Source organism: Theropithecus gelada, chromosome 15 (assembly GCF_003255815.1).
Source record: "Theropithecus gelada isolate Dixy chromosome 15, Tgel_1.0, whole genome shotgun sequence".
Lineage (NCBI taxonomy): Eukaryota > Metazoa > Chordata > Mammalia > Primates > Cercopithecidae > Theropithecus > Theropithecus gelada.
The window spans coordinates 11,114,158-11,130,279 of record NC_037683.1 but is presented as its reverse complement, the minus strand read 5'-3'; the positions used below and the strand labels follow the sequence as shown (position 1 = coordinate 11,130,279).

Sequence of the window (16,122 nt, the reverse complement as noted above, 5' to 3'; positions counted from 1 at the left end):
ATTCTCCTGCCTCAGCCTCCCGAGTAGCTGGGACTACAGGCGCCCACAACCGCGCCCGGCTAATTTTTTGTATTTTTAGTAGAGACGGGGTTTCACCGTGGTCTCGATCTCCTGACCTTGTGATCCGCCCGCCTCGGCCTCCCAAAGTGCTGGGATTACAGGCGTGAGCCACCGCGCCCGGCCCAAAAAAATATTAATACCATTTATAATAGCTCCAAAATTGTTTTAATATCTAGGTATACATCTAACAAAATATGTACAGGAGCTATATGTTGAACATATTGGGTTAAAAGAATATATAAAAGTTGCTTTTACTACTTTTTCTTAAAGAGATGTAAGATGTAGTCTCATTCTGTCACCCAGGCTGGAGTACAGTGGCACCATCGTGGCTCACTGCAGCCTTGACCTCCTAGGCTCAAGTGATCCTCCTGCCTCAGCCTCCTGATTAGCTAGGACTACAGGTACAAATCACTGTACACAGCTATTCACTAATTTTTCACTTTGATTACTATGAAAATAAATTACATATGTGACTCACATAGATTTCTATTGGGCAGCACTGGCCTAGCTTTCCTAGGGAGATTAGTCACAGCAGGGCATGCTGGGAGTGATATATACCTGGAACACAGCATGCCAGGAGCAACTGTGTGCTTAAGGCAAGACATGCCGGGAACAGTCAAGACTTTACATTGGGTGCACTATGGGGAGCTTCTCTTAGAAAGATGCTAGGAGTGACTGTGCAACCTCAGAGCAGAGCATGCTGGGTGGGAGCCCTTGTGCCCTCAGAGCAAGGTATGCCACGAGGAAGCCCTCTTGGACAAACCAGGCCATGCAGAGGATGTGGAAAGGACCCATGTGAACAGCTGGACATGAAGAGAACTATCCTAGGAGGCCCAACCAGAGGACAGCAGGACTTGACTACCCCTCAGAGCAGTGCATGCTGGAAGCAACAGGCCCTCTGGATGGGGCATGCTGAGAAGGAGCACAGGGCTGGACAGAGGGGGCAGGCGGGAGGCTGGTACCTGTCCTTGCCCGTCTCACCCCGGAAGAGGTCGTCAAATTGCTGCATGCGGCCGGGAGAGACGGCATATGCTTCCATGTTGGGGAACACCAGGCCCGCCCGCTGGATCACACGCACGAGGCTGCCCTGGGGCTTCTGCATTTTGCTCGGGGGCCCCCAAAAGATGAACACGGTTTCAGGGGTCCGGTTGACAAACTCCTGGGGCCTCCTCAGCACGCGGAACACACTGGAATGGGCCACGACGCGGTAGGTGGTCTTGTTGCCCACATCAGCTGAGTAGCCAGTGGTGGGCGCATCGTTCATGCGGATTGTACACTCAGCCCGCTCGATCTCAGGGCCCAGCTTGGTGCCCAGCAGGTGGCTGGAGCTGCTGACAATCACACACTGGTGGCACCGAGAGGGCAGCGTCTGGGGGACAAGGAAAGTCAACATTATCACGGCCACTCTGTCCTGGGCCCTGTGCTCCATACATCCAGGCCTCCAGGACCCAGGAATTGTTATGCCCATTTTAAAGAAAGGGAAACGGAGGCCCGTTCATTCAACGTTCAACACACACTGATAGCAAGCTGGTTAATGGCCAAGTCCTGGGGCAGAGCAAGGAGCAAAACAGATCAGGCTTCTGCCTTCAAGAAACAGGTGGAGAGACAGATAAGAATGCACGTAATACATGCCAGGAAAAAAAAAAGAAAACAGTGGCAAATGGCTAGGCACGGTGGCTCACGCCTGTAATCCCAGCACTTTGGGAGGCCGAGGCAGGCAGATCACTTGAGGTCAGGAGTTTGAGACCAGCCTGGCCAATATGGTGAAACCTCATCTCTACCAAAAAATACAAAAATTAGCTAGGCGTAGTGGCGCGTGCCTGTAATCACAGCTACTCAGGAGGCTGAGGCACCAGAATTGCTTGAACCTGGAGGTAGAGGTTGCAGTGAGCCTAGATTGCACCACTGCATTTAAGCCTGGGTGACAGAGCAAGACTCTTGTTGAAAGAAAGAAAGGAAAGAAGGAAGAAAAGAAACAAGGAAAGGAAAGAAGAAAGAAAAAAAAAAGAAAGGAAATGAAAGAGGGGAAAAGGAAAGGAAAAGAGAGGAGAGGAGAGGGAGAAGGGGAGGGGGAGAGGGGGAGAGGGGAGGGACGGGGGAGTGGGAGGGGGAGAGGGAAAGGGGAGGGGGAGAGGAGAGGGGAAGGGAGGGGAAACAGGGGCAAGTGACCAAAGAGCAACTGCAGCCGGAGCTACTTTAGAAAGGTGGCCTGGAAGTCCAGGTGCGGTGGCTCATGCCTGTAATCCCAGCACTTTGGGAGGTCGAGGCGGGCAGATCACCTGAGCTCAGGAGTTCAAGACAAGCCTGACCAACATGGAGAAACCCCATCTCTACTAAAAATACAAAATTAGCAGGGCGTGGTGGCACATGCCTGTAATCCCAGCTACTAGGGAGGCTGAGGCAGGAGAATCGCTTGAACCTGGGAGGCAGACGTTGCGGTGAGTCGAGATCACACCACTGCACTCCAGCCTGGGCAACAAGAGTGAAATTCGGTCTCAAAAAAAAAAGAATCTAATTTGGGAGAGGAATCTAACATAACTGACTCCATCCTGTTTCTGACCTCACAATCTAACCACCCTTGCTCATTCCTATCCATAGACTAAACTAACCATGAGAGGAATTTATTTTATAGTTTAACTCTAAAGCAAAGATGATAACAGCCCCTTCTCAAAACTGAACTCTACCTTGTTTGGGAACTAAAAATGCCTTTGTGAAGTTAATAAAAGGCCACAAGTTAACAACTGAGATAGAGGCCTGGACTCTGCTAGGATACAGGTATAGTAAAAATCATTTGCTTTACTTATTTTCCTTTTCCTTTGTCCTATATGCATGATTGCCTCCATATAGTCAGTTCGATAGAAGGTGGTCAGTAATAATTGATTATCTCACCCCCCGCATATCTTTCTGTCAAGCTGTAGGCATAAACTATAACCAGTCATTATCTCTGAGCTTGCTTTTCTGCTAAGATATAGCTATAGTTGAATTATAACCAGTCATTGTTTCTTAATTTGCTTTTTAAAATATAGATAACATCATTGTTGTTTTTAACATAGATAACATTGTTATTGTAAAACCTGAGTGTTTGAGGTTTTTTTTTTTTTTTTTGAGACGGAGTTTCACTCTTGTTGCCCAGGCTGGAGTGCAATGGCACAGTCTCGGCTCACTGCAACCTCTGCCTCCTGGGTTCAAGCAATTCTCCTGTCTTAGCCTCCCCAGTAGCTGGGATTACAGGCATGTACCACCACACCCGGCTAATGTTGTATTTTTAGTAGAGACGGGTTTCTCCATGTTGGTCAGGCTGGTCTTGAACTCCTGACCTCAGGTGATCTGCCTGCCTCAGCCTCCCAAAGTGCTGGGATTACAGGCATGAGCCACTGAGCCCGGCCTGAGATATTTTTCAGACTTTTCAATCTGGTAGACCAATGGATGCCAACCAGACCAGTGACCCATGGCCCCCACCCAGGAACTGACTCAGTGGGTGAAGACAGTTTCAACACCCCTATGATTTCATCCCCAACCATTCTCTAGTTCCCCTGCCTGCCAAACTATCCTTAAAAAAACCCTAGCTTCCAAATTCTGGGGGAGGCACATTTGAGAAATAATCCCTTGTCTCCTCACTTGGCTGGCCCTGCGATTGTTAAACTCTTTCTCTGCTGCAACACCTGCAGTCTCAGTGTATTGGTTTTTTCTGGGCAGCAGGCAAGAAGAATCTGTCCAGCTGTAACAGAAACGCCTCTCTGAGCTGAGATATGAAGAATGAAGAAGGACCACCTAGGGAAACATATTCAAGGCAGGAGAAACAGCCAGCACAAAGGCTCCAATGTGGAAATAAAGGTGGTACGTTGAAAACCAAAAGAAGGCTATTCAATTGGGTCAGAGTCAACAAGTGGGAGAACAGAAGGTCACGAAGTGGAGAAGTGCAGTGCCAGGATTTGAACCCAAGTCTATGTTACCACAGATCCCCAGCTCTCCAAAGTGGACATCTTCCAAAAAGCACCCACGACATTTCCACCGCACCCAGAAACAAGAACCACCTTGTTATTAAGGAAGGTATGAAAGCCACTCTGGGGCTGTTTCTCCATGGCTGAAATGAATGGGTTGGAACCACATGCTCTCTGGGGCCTATTTTTTGCCCATGGAATTCCCATTCACCCTTTAAGGCTAAGCTCAAATGCCACCTCCCCCAAGGCAGCCTTCCCTGAGCCCTTACTCCAAGATCCAGCAACACATCCCACGTACCTCGACTGGCGCTTCCACTTTTCTGAGTGCTAGTTTTTTTGGCTTCCCCTGTGATGCTGGAAGCACTGCAAGCCAGGCTCTGTCTCTCCTTTCCACATCACCCACACTCAAGCTGTCCCATTTTTATTCCTCTTTCAAGGGTTCTTAGGGTAGAGAAAGACTCACTTGGGTGTTAACCTGTCTCCAAACACCTGCTAATGTGCCCCTTCCTAGTGAGGGTATGTCCAGATCCTGGGCTCTACACTCTGCATGCAAAGGCCCTGAAGAAAATATAGGAGGGTCAGTGAGGAAGGAGAAAGAGGTACGACAGGGTGAACCCCAGAAATACAACCTGAATTTCATTGCTACCCAAGGCCAACAGAAGTCTCCAAGAATGACTTTGGCCTCTCTCTGCAGCTGCAACTTAGCAGGGGGTAGGAAGATACCATCCTCTTCCTTCCCTCACTCTGTAGCCTTAGACAAATGACTTCACCTCTCTGAGCCTTGGCTACTCCATCTCACCAAGGGAGATAATAATGCTGCCCTCACAGGGTTTGTCTGAGGAAGATTACTGGTGATCAAAGTGCCTGGCACATACAGGCACTTGATAAAGGGCAGCTGGTATTATTAATGCTTTTGTGTTGTCAAATGTCCCAGTGTTCTGCTCCCAAGCCTGTGTGGGCTCCCCAGCAGAGACAGAGAGCAGTGAAAACAGAAACACATTTTCCAAAGGATTCTGATTCAGGAGATGGTAGGATATTAGCAATAAGCGTGGGGACTTGGAGAGAACTGAGGCCCAGACAGGGGCAGTGCCCTTATCCAAGGTCACACAGCAAGCAGAGAGCTGAAATCACCGGAGGGAGGGCCTTGACTCCCAGGGTCCACCTTTCCTTTAGGAAAGAAGAGGTGGAGGGAGTGGTGATGCTGGGCAGTGGAAAGGAGCTCCCAGGGAGCTCCCCAAAGTGGCTGAGCTACCTTGTTGCCGAGAATGGGGACATAGCCGTCGGTGATGCTCCACTTCTTGAGGTTGACAGGTCGGCGGCTACGGCCCCGCAGGGAGCCATAATGGAAGACCTCATTGGCACTGTTGGAGCTATAGAGGATGAGGATGGTGATGAGGGCAAAGAGGATCACGAACACTGCTGACCGCTGCTCCTGGAGAGAGGAGAGGCCAGTGAGGGCCCAGCTGCCGAGCAGGCTCAGCACCCACCTCCTTGCCACCTACTGTGCCTGGTTAACTCCTGCTTTTTGCTGCAGACCAGTTCTGGCACTACTTCCTCCAGGAAGGCCTCCTTCAGCCGCCTCAGTCTCCCCATCACAACACTGATCACACTGCATTCAAACTCCCATCCCTCCAATTAGACCGTGAGCTCTGGGACTGGGCTGGCCTTGCTCCTCACTGTATCCCAGATCCCAGGGCAGGGCTTGGAAGATGGAAGGTTCTCAGGGAGGGTTTGCTGGACTGGATTGAAAACGTCAGGATTCCTTACAGCTGCTGCTAAGAGGATGTCTAGAGACAGGTGGGACATCTGAGTGAGAGGGTCTAGGTCTTCCCCCAACAGTAGCTCTCCAATGTACTGCCTCTAGCTCCAAGTTTATCCTTTTTGTCTGCTCTGTGGAAATGGATCTGAGCCCTTTTAATGTTTTCCCTTGTCAGTTAGCTGCATATTAAGCTTTGTGAGTAGAGGGTGCTGGACAGACACTGCAGGAGGAAAAGCATTTGCTTCTTGATTCTGGTAGGCTTTCTAGGGAGGGTCCTTCAGTGCACACGGCCTCTCCAGTAAGGGCATCTTACCCACTGCCCAGAGGACAGCAGTGCCAGCAAGTCAGGCACATTGCCTTTGGCTCGTGCTGTGATCACAGCTTCTCCAAAGTCCAGCTCCTACAGTGCACTCAACCACCTGTAGCACCTGCAGGCTGGCGGCTTCCCCTCCCCAGGCCAGTTCTGTACTGGAGCCATCCAGTAGGCCACAGCTGGGCCTTTTTCAGCAAGGCCCGGATCTCAGTCTTTATGGGGGCAGGGGTGCTTCTTATATTAATATCTGCTATTGCTGTATTCCTCAGAATTCTAATCCCTTGTTACTCCAGTGTCCTAGTATAGCCAATAATTTTTTGCATTCAGCTTTCCTGTTTAATCACTGTGTAGTTTCTTTCTCCTGATTAGACTCAAATTAATACAACCACTCCATCCCATTTCCAAACCTCAGGCTCCACCAAGGCTGCAGTGGATCCTAAGGAAGGGGCATGCAGGGCCAGCCATGTAGTAAGTGCTTAGGAAAGCATGAATGAATGAAGGAACAATGGGGAACGCTGACATTCTCAGGGTCATGCTCGAGCTGTATCACCTTTGATCAGTGCACCCTCGCCCCATTTCCTGCTCACCTCCAGCTGCCCACCCCTCTTTCCTGCACAGCACTCCACAGTCACCTCGGCTAGTCCTGACCATCACAGACAGACTGTCAGGCCTGGGAGGGCAAAACTGACCCTGGGGCCAGGAACAGGCAGGAGCTTGCCCTAAGCCACTTAGAAGATCAGTGGCCAAAGCAGGGCTTAAACCTGGGTCTCCCAGGCATGGGTGGCTTCTTGAGGGGAAGAAGAGACTCACGGTAGCTGGGGTCTGGGACAGGTCCAAAGGAACCCGTTCCATGGAGGGAAGTGAGAGGCTCAATGGGGTTAAGAAATGAAGGGAGACTTACTTTGTTGCTACTCATTTCTCTCCGGCGTCTGCTGAAGGGTAGGTGTCGGCGTCCTGTAGGTGGCCCTGGGGGCAGGGATGTGGGTTCACATCTGCAAGCCACCAGAAAGGGTTATCATGGCTTCAGTGTCCTCCTTGGGGTCCAGCAAGCCAAAGGCTACACCTTCTCTGCCCCCCACTAGTTCTTCTACGCACCCAAAACTTTAAGGCTCAGGACTGTATCCATTTTGCAGATGGAGACACTGAGGGCCAGAAAGGCCAGGAATCTGTCTGAGGTCATACAGCCTGGTGGCAGCAGAGCCCTGCCCATTCTCCCCCTTGAGCAGGGGCCTTCCCACACCCAGGCAGCTGGCAGGGCCAAAGCTGGCTCCCCTGCTGGAGGACCTGACCTCCACGTGGGCAGCAGGATCCCCATTCACACCCTGCTCTAAATTCTGCCTTGGGCCCCTGTGGCGTCAGAATAAAACAATACCTCTTGTAGGCCCCCAAACTCCTCTGCTCTGACTGCCTCTCAGGTTGGCCTGGAATGCCCTCCCTCCTACGGCCTTCTGACTCCCACTCATCCTCCAAGCCTGGCATGGACCAGGAACTCCCCTGGGTCCTCCCGTCCCCCCAGGCTAACAGCTGCCTGCGGGGTACAGCCCACCCAGGTCCTCACTCGGTTTTCCCTGTGCCTCCACAGCCACGAATATGCAGGAATACTACTGAATGAACTAATGCATTAACAAGTAGGATCTCTCGGGGGCAAGGGCACAGACTCAAGTCTGAGAGGCACAGACTCAAGTCTGAGAGGCTCGGTCCAGGTTCGGCAGTCTCTGCCAGGGCTGACTCATCTGTCAAATGGCTGTGATCACTGTCTCAGGGGGTGGCTGGGGGGCCTCTGGAAGACCTGGCAGTGAGGAGGCCGGCCCAGTTCTGCTCCGCACACCCCAATCGCTCCCTCTCCCACCACCCAAAACTCAGCTCCTTTCCAGACTTCCACTTCCCCACCTGTGAAAGGGAAAATGTACTGTGTCCAGCCTACCTCCAGCAGACAGGCCAAGGGGCAGGGCGGGCAGGAGTGCAGAGGGAGGAAACTGGGGCTTAGGGGACCCTCCTCAGTTCCATCACCTCCTCCAGGGGCCTCTCAGTTTCTGTCACTCTCTGAGCCCTTTGACCTAGCCGTTGTTTACTCCTACACGGCCACCATGAAGAGCCAGAGAACCTCGTGCCAGAGGAGGCTTGGCACACACACCTCCCTCCTGAATGGTTAGATCCTGGCCCCGCCCCCTCCCCAACCCCGCCCCCTCTCCATGGGACCCCCCCCTCATCCCAAGTTCGGTTTCAGGTTTCTCCAGCGCCGGCCCTTCACAGCCAGTCAGGGAGACCCGGACTCCCATCTAGTCCAGACCCCGCGGTACACAGCAGAAAATGGGGCTTCATCAGAAGCGAGGAGAGGCTTATTCTTGTCCTCACAGACCATTAGAGCAAAAGACAGGAGTCCAGAATCCTGGGGTGGCCCCATCAGCCCTGAGACCTCGGCATTCAAGGCGCCCAGGGGTCCAGCCACCTCTATCTTATTACGCGTGGCCACCCTTTCCTGCGGATGCCCTCTGCCCGCCCCCTACTTTCCCACCTTTGCCCGAGCTGTGCCCTCAGCCAGGACCAGCGTCCCCCTGGTCCGCCCCGTCACAATCCTGCTCTGAGAAGGCCATGGTCAGTACAGCATGTCAGGTGCCCGTGCGAATTCCGGTTTCACCACTTACTGGCTGGGGGGCCTCGAGCAAGCCATGTGACCTCTCTGAGCCTCAGTTTCCTCATCTGTGAAATGGGAACAATAAGAGTCGGTAACTCAGGGGGTTGTTGGAAGGATTCAAGCAGATGTGGCAAGGGACACGCGGGGCTTGAAAGTGCTCCCACATTGGCCGGGCACGGTGGCTCACGCCTGTAATCCCAGCACTTTGGGAGGCCAAGGTGGGCAGATCACCAGGTGAAGAGATCGAGACTATCCTGGCCAACATGGGGAAACCCCATCTCTACCAAAAATACAAAAATGAGCCGGGCATGGTGGGGGGTGCCTGTAGCCCCAGCTACTCCAGAGGCTGAGGCAGGAGAACCACTTGAACCCGGGAGGCGGAGGTTGCAGTGAACCAAGATGGTGCCACTGCACTCCAGCCTGGCGACAGAGCGAGACTCTGTCTCAAAAACAAAAATAAATAAAATAACATAAAGAAAGAAAAGAAAGTGCTCCCACAATGCCAACAGCTGTTAGTCTTGCGGTTAATCACTGTTCAAGTCCCGCCTCTCCAGTGTGTCAGTGAAACACTCCTCCCCTGACCCCAGTGCGGCGACTTTCCCGGAACATCAAGGAATATGTGTGGGAATACGTTCTAAGCATCACCCACGCGCTGAATCAAGGCAATGCATGGTAGGAGCCCTTGTTGCCCATTTCACAGATAAGGAGACTGAGGTTCAGCGAGGCAAAGCGCCTTGCGGGGCCGCGCAGAGCCGGCTTGAGAGCCTTGTTTACAGGCTCGTTTACAGGGAGCAGCCCAGGGCTGAGCCTGACTTCGTCTCCCTGGAGGATCCCCCTCGGCTGGAACGGGTCAGAGGCCATGGAGTGTGTGCCCAGGACGTGGCTCGGCACCGGCACCGGGGCGGGGGTCTGGGGGCCTGTTGAGGAGCGGCTTGCTCAGGCTGGGGAGGCGGCAGCCTCGATCGCTGGCCCAGGAGCATAGACTCAGCCCAAGGCTGGACGTGCAGGCGAGCTGAGCAGGAGCCGAGGGTGGGGGCCACACCCTGCCCTCTGTTTGGGGGTTTTCCTTCTTCCAGCCCCGGGAGTCCTCCCGCAGATCGGAACGCCCCCACGAACCCGCGAGGGAGGAGGGCTCCAGGGAGAAGGGGGAGGGGGGCTCCTAATTCCGAGACGATGGGGGACGCCGAACCCATGGGTCCACCTGGTGGGGGGCTCACCCAGCGCGCCCCTCGCGCCAACCCCCTCCCCAACTCCTGCACTCCGAGGGTCCGGAGCCCTAACCCCAGCTGGGAAGAAAAGAGAGGCAGGACCGCTGACGGGGTAGTCGGTGGCAAGAGGCCCAGCGGACCCCGCGACAGCCCCTGGGCGCGAGGACCGGGACCTCGGGGCGCAGCTACCAAGGGGGAAGGGGTCTAAGGGTGCCGCCGGGGGCCCCGCAGCCATCCCCATCCCCGGCGATTATCGATCTCCTCTCCGGGCGCCCTCCGCCCCAGCCCCCGCCCCCGCCCCCGCGACCAGCTCCCGTTCGGCGCCTGCTCACCTCCGGCGGGGAGCGCCCGGCCCCCCGCGGCCCCCGAACCCCCTCACATGGCGCCGGGAGCCGAGCGCCGGGGTCCGCGCTCCTCAGGCCGCCCAGGCCCCGCCGCACCCGCGGCCCGCCGGGTCCTAGCGCCGCCGTCACGGCCCGGCCCGTGCCTGGGAGGTGGGCGGAGCCTCGGGGCCGCGGGTGGCTCCGCCCACGGGCAACGCCGGCTGGGGAGGGAAAAGGGAGGCGAACCCGGGAGCCGCCCCCGCGTGAGCGCCTCGGTCATCCCACTGGGCAGCCCGGGGTGACCACCAAAATACAACAGCCTTTCGGCTCCCTGTAGTGTGGAGCAGGCCCACTTCTAGCTCCTTATTGCCACCATGACCCCGGATGGGGAAACTGAGTTCCGGAGCACGCTGTGCTTGGACTCAGTGGAGTTTATCCCTGGGCTCCCCACCAAGGGCCTTCAGCTCCCTGCCTTGCACCCTGGGCAAGTAGTCACCTGGGCAAACTCAGGGTTCACCCTCAGATTCAAGTTCCGCTCTGCCATTCGCCAGCTGCGCGGCCTTAGGGCGTAACTTTCCTTCTCCCTGCCTCTGGAAAATAGGGAGAAGGACAACTTCACACAGCTGGAAAAACTTAAAATGTTCCTTCTTATAATTACCAGGACATCCATGACATCACTCTACGTGATAGGGAAAAATAACTTAAGTAGCTATTGCTAGGGGACTGCTTAAGTTAAGGCACAGCCTGCCGAAGTGCAGGAGGAGGCTGTTAAAATGAAGGATGCGGGCCAGGAGCGGTGGCTCACCCCTGTAATCTCAGCACTTTGGGAAGTCGAGGCAGGTGCATCACCTGAGGTCAGGAGTTTCAGACCAGCCTGGCCAACATGGAGAAACCCCGTCTCTACTAAAGATACAAAATTTGCCTGGCGTGGTGGAGCACGCCTGTAATCCCAGCTACTCCGGAGGCTGAGGCAGGAGAATCGCTTGAACCTGGAAGGCAGAGGTTGCGGTAGGCTGAGATCGCGCCATTGCACTTCAGCCTGGGCAACAAAAGCGAAACTCTTGTCTCAAAACAAAAAAACCCAAAAAAACAAAACAAACAAAACCAAAAGGAAGGGTGCAGGTCAGTATGCCTTGGCAGGAAAGCATGGCCGGGATATTTACAGGATATTTACGTGAAGAAAGCAAGTTAAAGAACTGCCAGCCAGGCCCAGTGGTTGTAATCCCAGCACTTTGGGAGGCTGAGGCGGGTGGATCACTCGAGGTCACGAGTTAGAGACCAGCCTGGCCCACATGATGAAACCACCACCACCCCCTTACCCCGCCACCCCAGCCTCCCGTCTCTATTAAAAATACACAAATTAGCGAGGCGTTGTGGCGGGCCCTTGTAATCCCAGCTATCCCAGAGGCTGAGGCAGGAGAATCGCTTGAACCCAGGAGGCAGAGATTGCAGTGAGCCCAGATCATGCCATTGCACTCCAGCCTCCAGCCTGGGCAACAAGAGCTAAACTCTCTCTCTCAAAAAAAAAAAAAAAAAAAGAACTGTCTTGGAAACAAAGTCCTAAACATTTGCATTCCACAGCTGAGTAAACATGCCCTAGAGAAATTCTTGCAGATGTGCCCAAGGAGGTTCATAGCAGCATCGCTTGAAATAATACAAAACAGGGAAAAACCCCAAATATCCATCAACAAGAGAATGGAATTGTTTTACACAATGGAAGGTTCACACTGTGGAATAATACGTAACAGGGTAAAATGAATGATCTACAATTATATGGATGAATCTTAGAGACACAAGGAGTGAAAAAGAGGTCTGGGAAGATGAGTAAAAACTACACAATAGAGGCTGGGCACAGTAGCTCACGCCTGTAATCTCAGCAGTTTGGGAGGCGCAGGCAGGCAGATCACTTGAAGTCAGGAGTTCGAGACCAGCCGGGCCAACATGGTGAAACCCTGTCTCTATTAAAAATACAAATAAATTAGCTGGGTGTGGTGGCACGTGCCTACTTGGAACATGCTACTTAATCCCAGCTACTTGGAAGGCTGAGGCAGGAGAATCACTTGAACCTGGCAAGTGGGAGGCAGAGGTTGCATTGACCGAGATCACGCCACTGCACTCCAGCCTGGGCAACAGAGTAAGATTCCATCTCAAAAAAAGTAAAAAAATAAAAAAAAAAAGCAAAGTCAAGAACAATGGGGGAGGAATCAAAGAGGTATGCAAGTTAAAACAGTGGTCTTTAAGTGGGGACTGAGGTCAAGAGGTTCGTCATATTTTTACGCCTTATAACTTTCAAATATGACACCATATCACAATATTTTAAAAGATGAAAAAAATAAGGAAATGCCTTTTGCCTATCACAGTGATTAGTGTTTTTGGTTTTTTGCTTGTTTTTTATTGAGATGAAGTCTCTCTCTGTCACCCAGGCTGGAGTGCAATGGCTCAATCTCGGCTCACTGCAAGCTCCACCTCCTGGGTTCAAGCGATTCTCCTGCCTCAGCCTGCCGAGTAGCTGGGACTACAGGGGCGGGCCACCACACCCAGCTAATTTTTTGTATTTTTAGTAGAGATGGGGTTTCGCCACATTGGCCAAGCTGGTCTCGAATTCTTGACCTCAGGTGATCCGCCTGCCTCAGCCTTCCAAAGTGCTGGGATTACAGGTGTGAGCCACTGCACCCGGCCAGTGATTAGGGTTAATAGTGGTTATTTCTAGAATGATGGGATCTGGGGCTGCTTTTTTTCTTTTGGATTAACTGTATTTTTCCAAAAATTTTAAGATAATGGTCACATTATTATTATTATTATTATTATTTTGAGACAGAGTTTCACTCTTGTTGCCCAGGCTGGAGTATAATGATGTGATCTCGGCTCACTGAAACCTCTGCCTCCCAGTTCAAGTGATTCTCCTGCTTCAGCCTTCTGAGTAGCTGGGACTACAGGTGTGTGCCACCACAGTTGGCTAATTTTGTATTTTTAGTAGAGATCACCACGGCCGGCTAATTTTGTATTTTTAGTACAGATGGGGTTTCACCATGTTGGTCAGGCTGGTCTCAAACTCCTGACCTCAAATGATCCATCCGCCTTGGCCTCCCAAAATGTTGGGATTACAGGCATGAGCCACCGCACCCAGTCCACACAATATTTTTATATTTTTAAAAATGTATTTTTTGGCCGGGCGCGGTGACTCTAGCCTGTAATCTCAGCACTTTGGGAGGCTGAGACGGGCAGATCACGAGGTCAGGAGATTGAGACCATCCTGACTAACACGGTGAAACCCCATCTCTACTAAAAAATACAAAAAACTAGCCGGGCGAGGTGGCGGGCACCTGTAGTCCCAGCTACTCAGGAGGCTGAGGCAGGAGAATGGCCTAAACCCGGGACGCGGAGCTTGCAGTGAGCTGAGATCCGGCCACTGCACTCCAGCCTGGGTGACAGAGCGAGACTCCCTCTCAAAAAAAAATATATATATATATATTTTTTTTAATTTCTAAAAGCAAACTGCAATATATAGCATGTTTTTTTTGCTGGCCGCTCTCTACACAGTGAAATTCCTTGTGACTGAATCTTTCTCTGTCCCCCCGGCTGAAGTGCAGTGGCGCTATCTCGGCTTCCTGTAAGCTCCGCCTCCCGGGTTCATGCCATTCTCCTGCCTCAGCCTCCTGAGTAGTTGGGACTACAGCCGCGTACTACCAAGCCCGGCTAATTTTTTGTATTTTTAGTAGAGACGGGGTTTCACTGTGTTAGCCAGGATGGTCTCGATCTCCTGACCTCGTGATCCGCCTGCCTCGGCCTCCCAAAGTGCTGGGATTACAGGCGTGAGCCACCGCGCCCGGCCTTTGCTTGCTTTTTAAAATTATACAGCTACGCATGGTATTTGTAAATGCACACAGAAGGTGTCTGGAAGGGCCCACTAGGACTCCACCTGCAGTTGATTCCCTGTTGAAGTGAAGGTGGGTCAGGACGGTTGGGAGCTGCCTTCACTTTTCCCTTTATAAACTTGTAGGTTGTTTGCATTGTACTTATATGGGAAGCCTTAATAACACTTTGTTTCCAATTAAAACAAAAGTCAGCAGTCCGCCAGGGGACAGCCTTTAGGCAGTACAGGCGCTGCCCAGCAGGCAGGGAGGGGGTGGCCCACAAGGGTGGGTTTGAGGCTTCCTGTCCCTGGTGCCCACCTCCATCCGCTTCCTGAGCCTCAAACCAAGCCCTACCCATGGCCCTCCTAGGTCGCTGACCCCGCCCTACAAGCGACAGGATGGAAAACCACGGAGTGGGGGCAGGGCGATCAGGCAGGAGGCCTGATGAACTCGACTTCTGAGGACTCAGAGGAACACCTCTAGCCCAAGGCCACCCAGGGGGTTGGGGGCTGAACCGGGGAAGGAAACATCCTGTCCCCAGCCCTTCTCACTAACCCAGGCCAGTGACCCAAATCAAACACCCAGAAGTGAGAGGGTGCTTCGGCCCTGCTCCTGGACGGCATCTGGATGTGGAGCTGCCCGTCCGGCCTGCCATGTCTCTGGGCCCAGGCTCGCTCCAGGAGGATTTGCTTCAGGCCTGGCTTCCCTTCTTGAGCCTGAAGAACGACAGCAACCATCTCAATAATAGTAATAACAAGGATAAGAAACAGAACGGCTCACTCTGTGCCAGGCACTTTGCAAACACACCTCATTGAATCCTTAAGGTGGCCTATGAGTTGGGTATTGAGGTTAACCCACTTTCCAGAGGGAGAAACTGAGGTTCAGAGAACACGCAGGTGGCAGGGCTATTTCCACTAGGCCTGCCTGTTTAATAACCACAGACGTGTTCCACACAGAAGCCTTGGGCCTGTGAGAGCCAGGCCAGGCCACACCAGGATGTTCCTGCACGGTGGCTGTGGCCAGTCCTCGTGGGCCTCCCCCGCAGCCGTTCCCCCACGGTCTGGGAGAGCTGGCCTCTGCTCCGACCCTTCCTGCCCCAGGGGTAGGAGAGACCCGTGTACCCCCCTGCTTCCTGACCCTTAGCAAACTTCTTTGAGCTGTTAGGATTTTTCTCTTCCATGGTATTCTGGAAAGAGCCCTAAGAGCCCCCCTCACCTGCCCCAGCTCCCAATTCAAAGAAACCAAGATCAAAGGCCAGAGAGAGAACAGAACTTGCCCAAGACTCCGCAGCGGGTCCTGGGCAGTGCCAGGCTACGAGCCAGACCTGAGGATTCTGGCCTGTCTCCCTCTGGGCTTTTGCCTAGGGGAGGGGCTTCTGGAGAGGAGAGGCCTGTGAGAGCGGCAGGTAGGTGGGGATCTGCACACAGGGCCTGCTCCATAGCCTAGGACCTGGGCTTCCGGCCAGAGGGTCTGGAACAAGGAAGTACTGCCTCTTCCCCCACAGAGGCTGGAGAGGGCAGACGGGCCTAGACGAGCCTAGACGCTAGGGCCCACCAGTCCGCCAAAGCCAGATGCTCCTGTCCTCACCTGGGTGTGTGAGGTTTTTCGTTTCATTTTTTCCTTACAAGATGAAGGTGTGTGAACTGTGAGCTGAGCTCTGGGCCTAGCCCCATGGCCCTTCTAAGGAAAAGGCCCCTTAGGACGCCTCCGGGCTGTGAGGCTTACCTGGCTTCTTCTCTGGGTTTGGAGGAAGTAGCGTAGGTCCCTAGCCAGTCTGCAGAGGGGCAAAGGAACCAGGGTATGAACAGGAAGGACAACAGAGGCCCAAAGTGTGGCTGCAGACCCACGTGATCCCGGGGGCTGTGGGGAGGCTCCTGCCCTGGGCTCACCTCAAGGCAGCTGCAGGAACCGCTGTGGCAAAAGCAGAGTCTTCGGTTTCCTGGTCAAGACAGCTTTCAGCAGACCCCGAGCCAGCCACCAGACCTGTCAAGGATCATCTCCGTCTGCCTGAAGGAAGTGACTGACGCAT

The 16,122-nt window shown here is 53.4% G+C and overlaps 1 protein-coding gene across 7 annotated transcripts in view; it reads right to left on the bottom strand.

The window, feature by feature from the left end:
- The window catches only part of ST6GALNAC6 (ST6 N-acetylgalactosaminide alpha-2,6-sialyltransferase 6), a 22,629-nt gene extending 6,507 nt beyond the window's left edge, over nucleotides 1-16,122 (bottom strand). The window contains exons 1-5 of one of the 7 annotated variants that reach the window (XM_025358922.1): nucleotides 10,249-10,399; nucleotides 8,719-8,773; nucleotides 6,975-7,065; nucleotides 5,254-5,433; nucleotides 1,023-1,429 (exon numbers count right to left, since the gene is read on the bottom strand). In XM_025358922.1, coding sequence (XP_025214707.1) covers nucleotides 1,023-1,429; nucleotides 5,254-5,433; nucleotides 6,975-7,065; nucleotides 8,719-8,744 — 704 coding nt within the window. In that variant the 5' untranslated portion in view covers nucleotides 8,745-8,773; nucleotides 10,249-10,399. Of the gene's footprint in view, nucleotides 1-1,022; nucleotides 1,430-5,253; nucleotides 5,434-6,974; nucleotides 7,066-7,997; nucleotides 8,171-8,718; nucleotides 8,774-9,925; nucleotides 10,177-10,248; nucleotides 10,400-15,982 lie in introns of those variants that run through there. The other 6 variants (XM_025358923.1, XM_025358921.1, XM_025358925.1 and 3 more) reach the window with 6 other exon arrangements.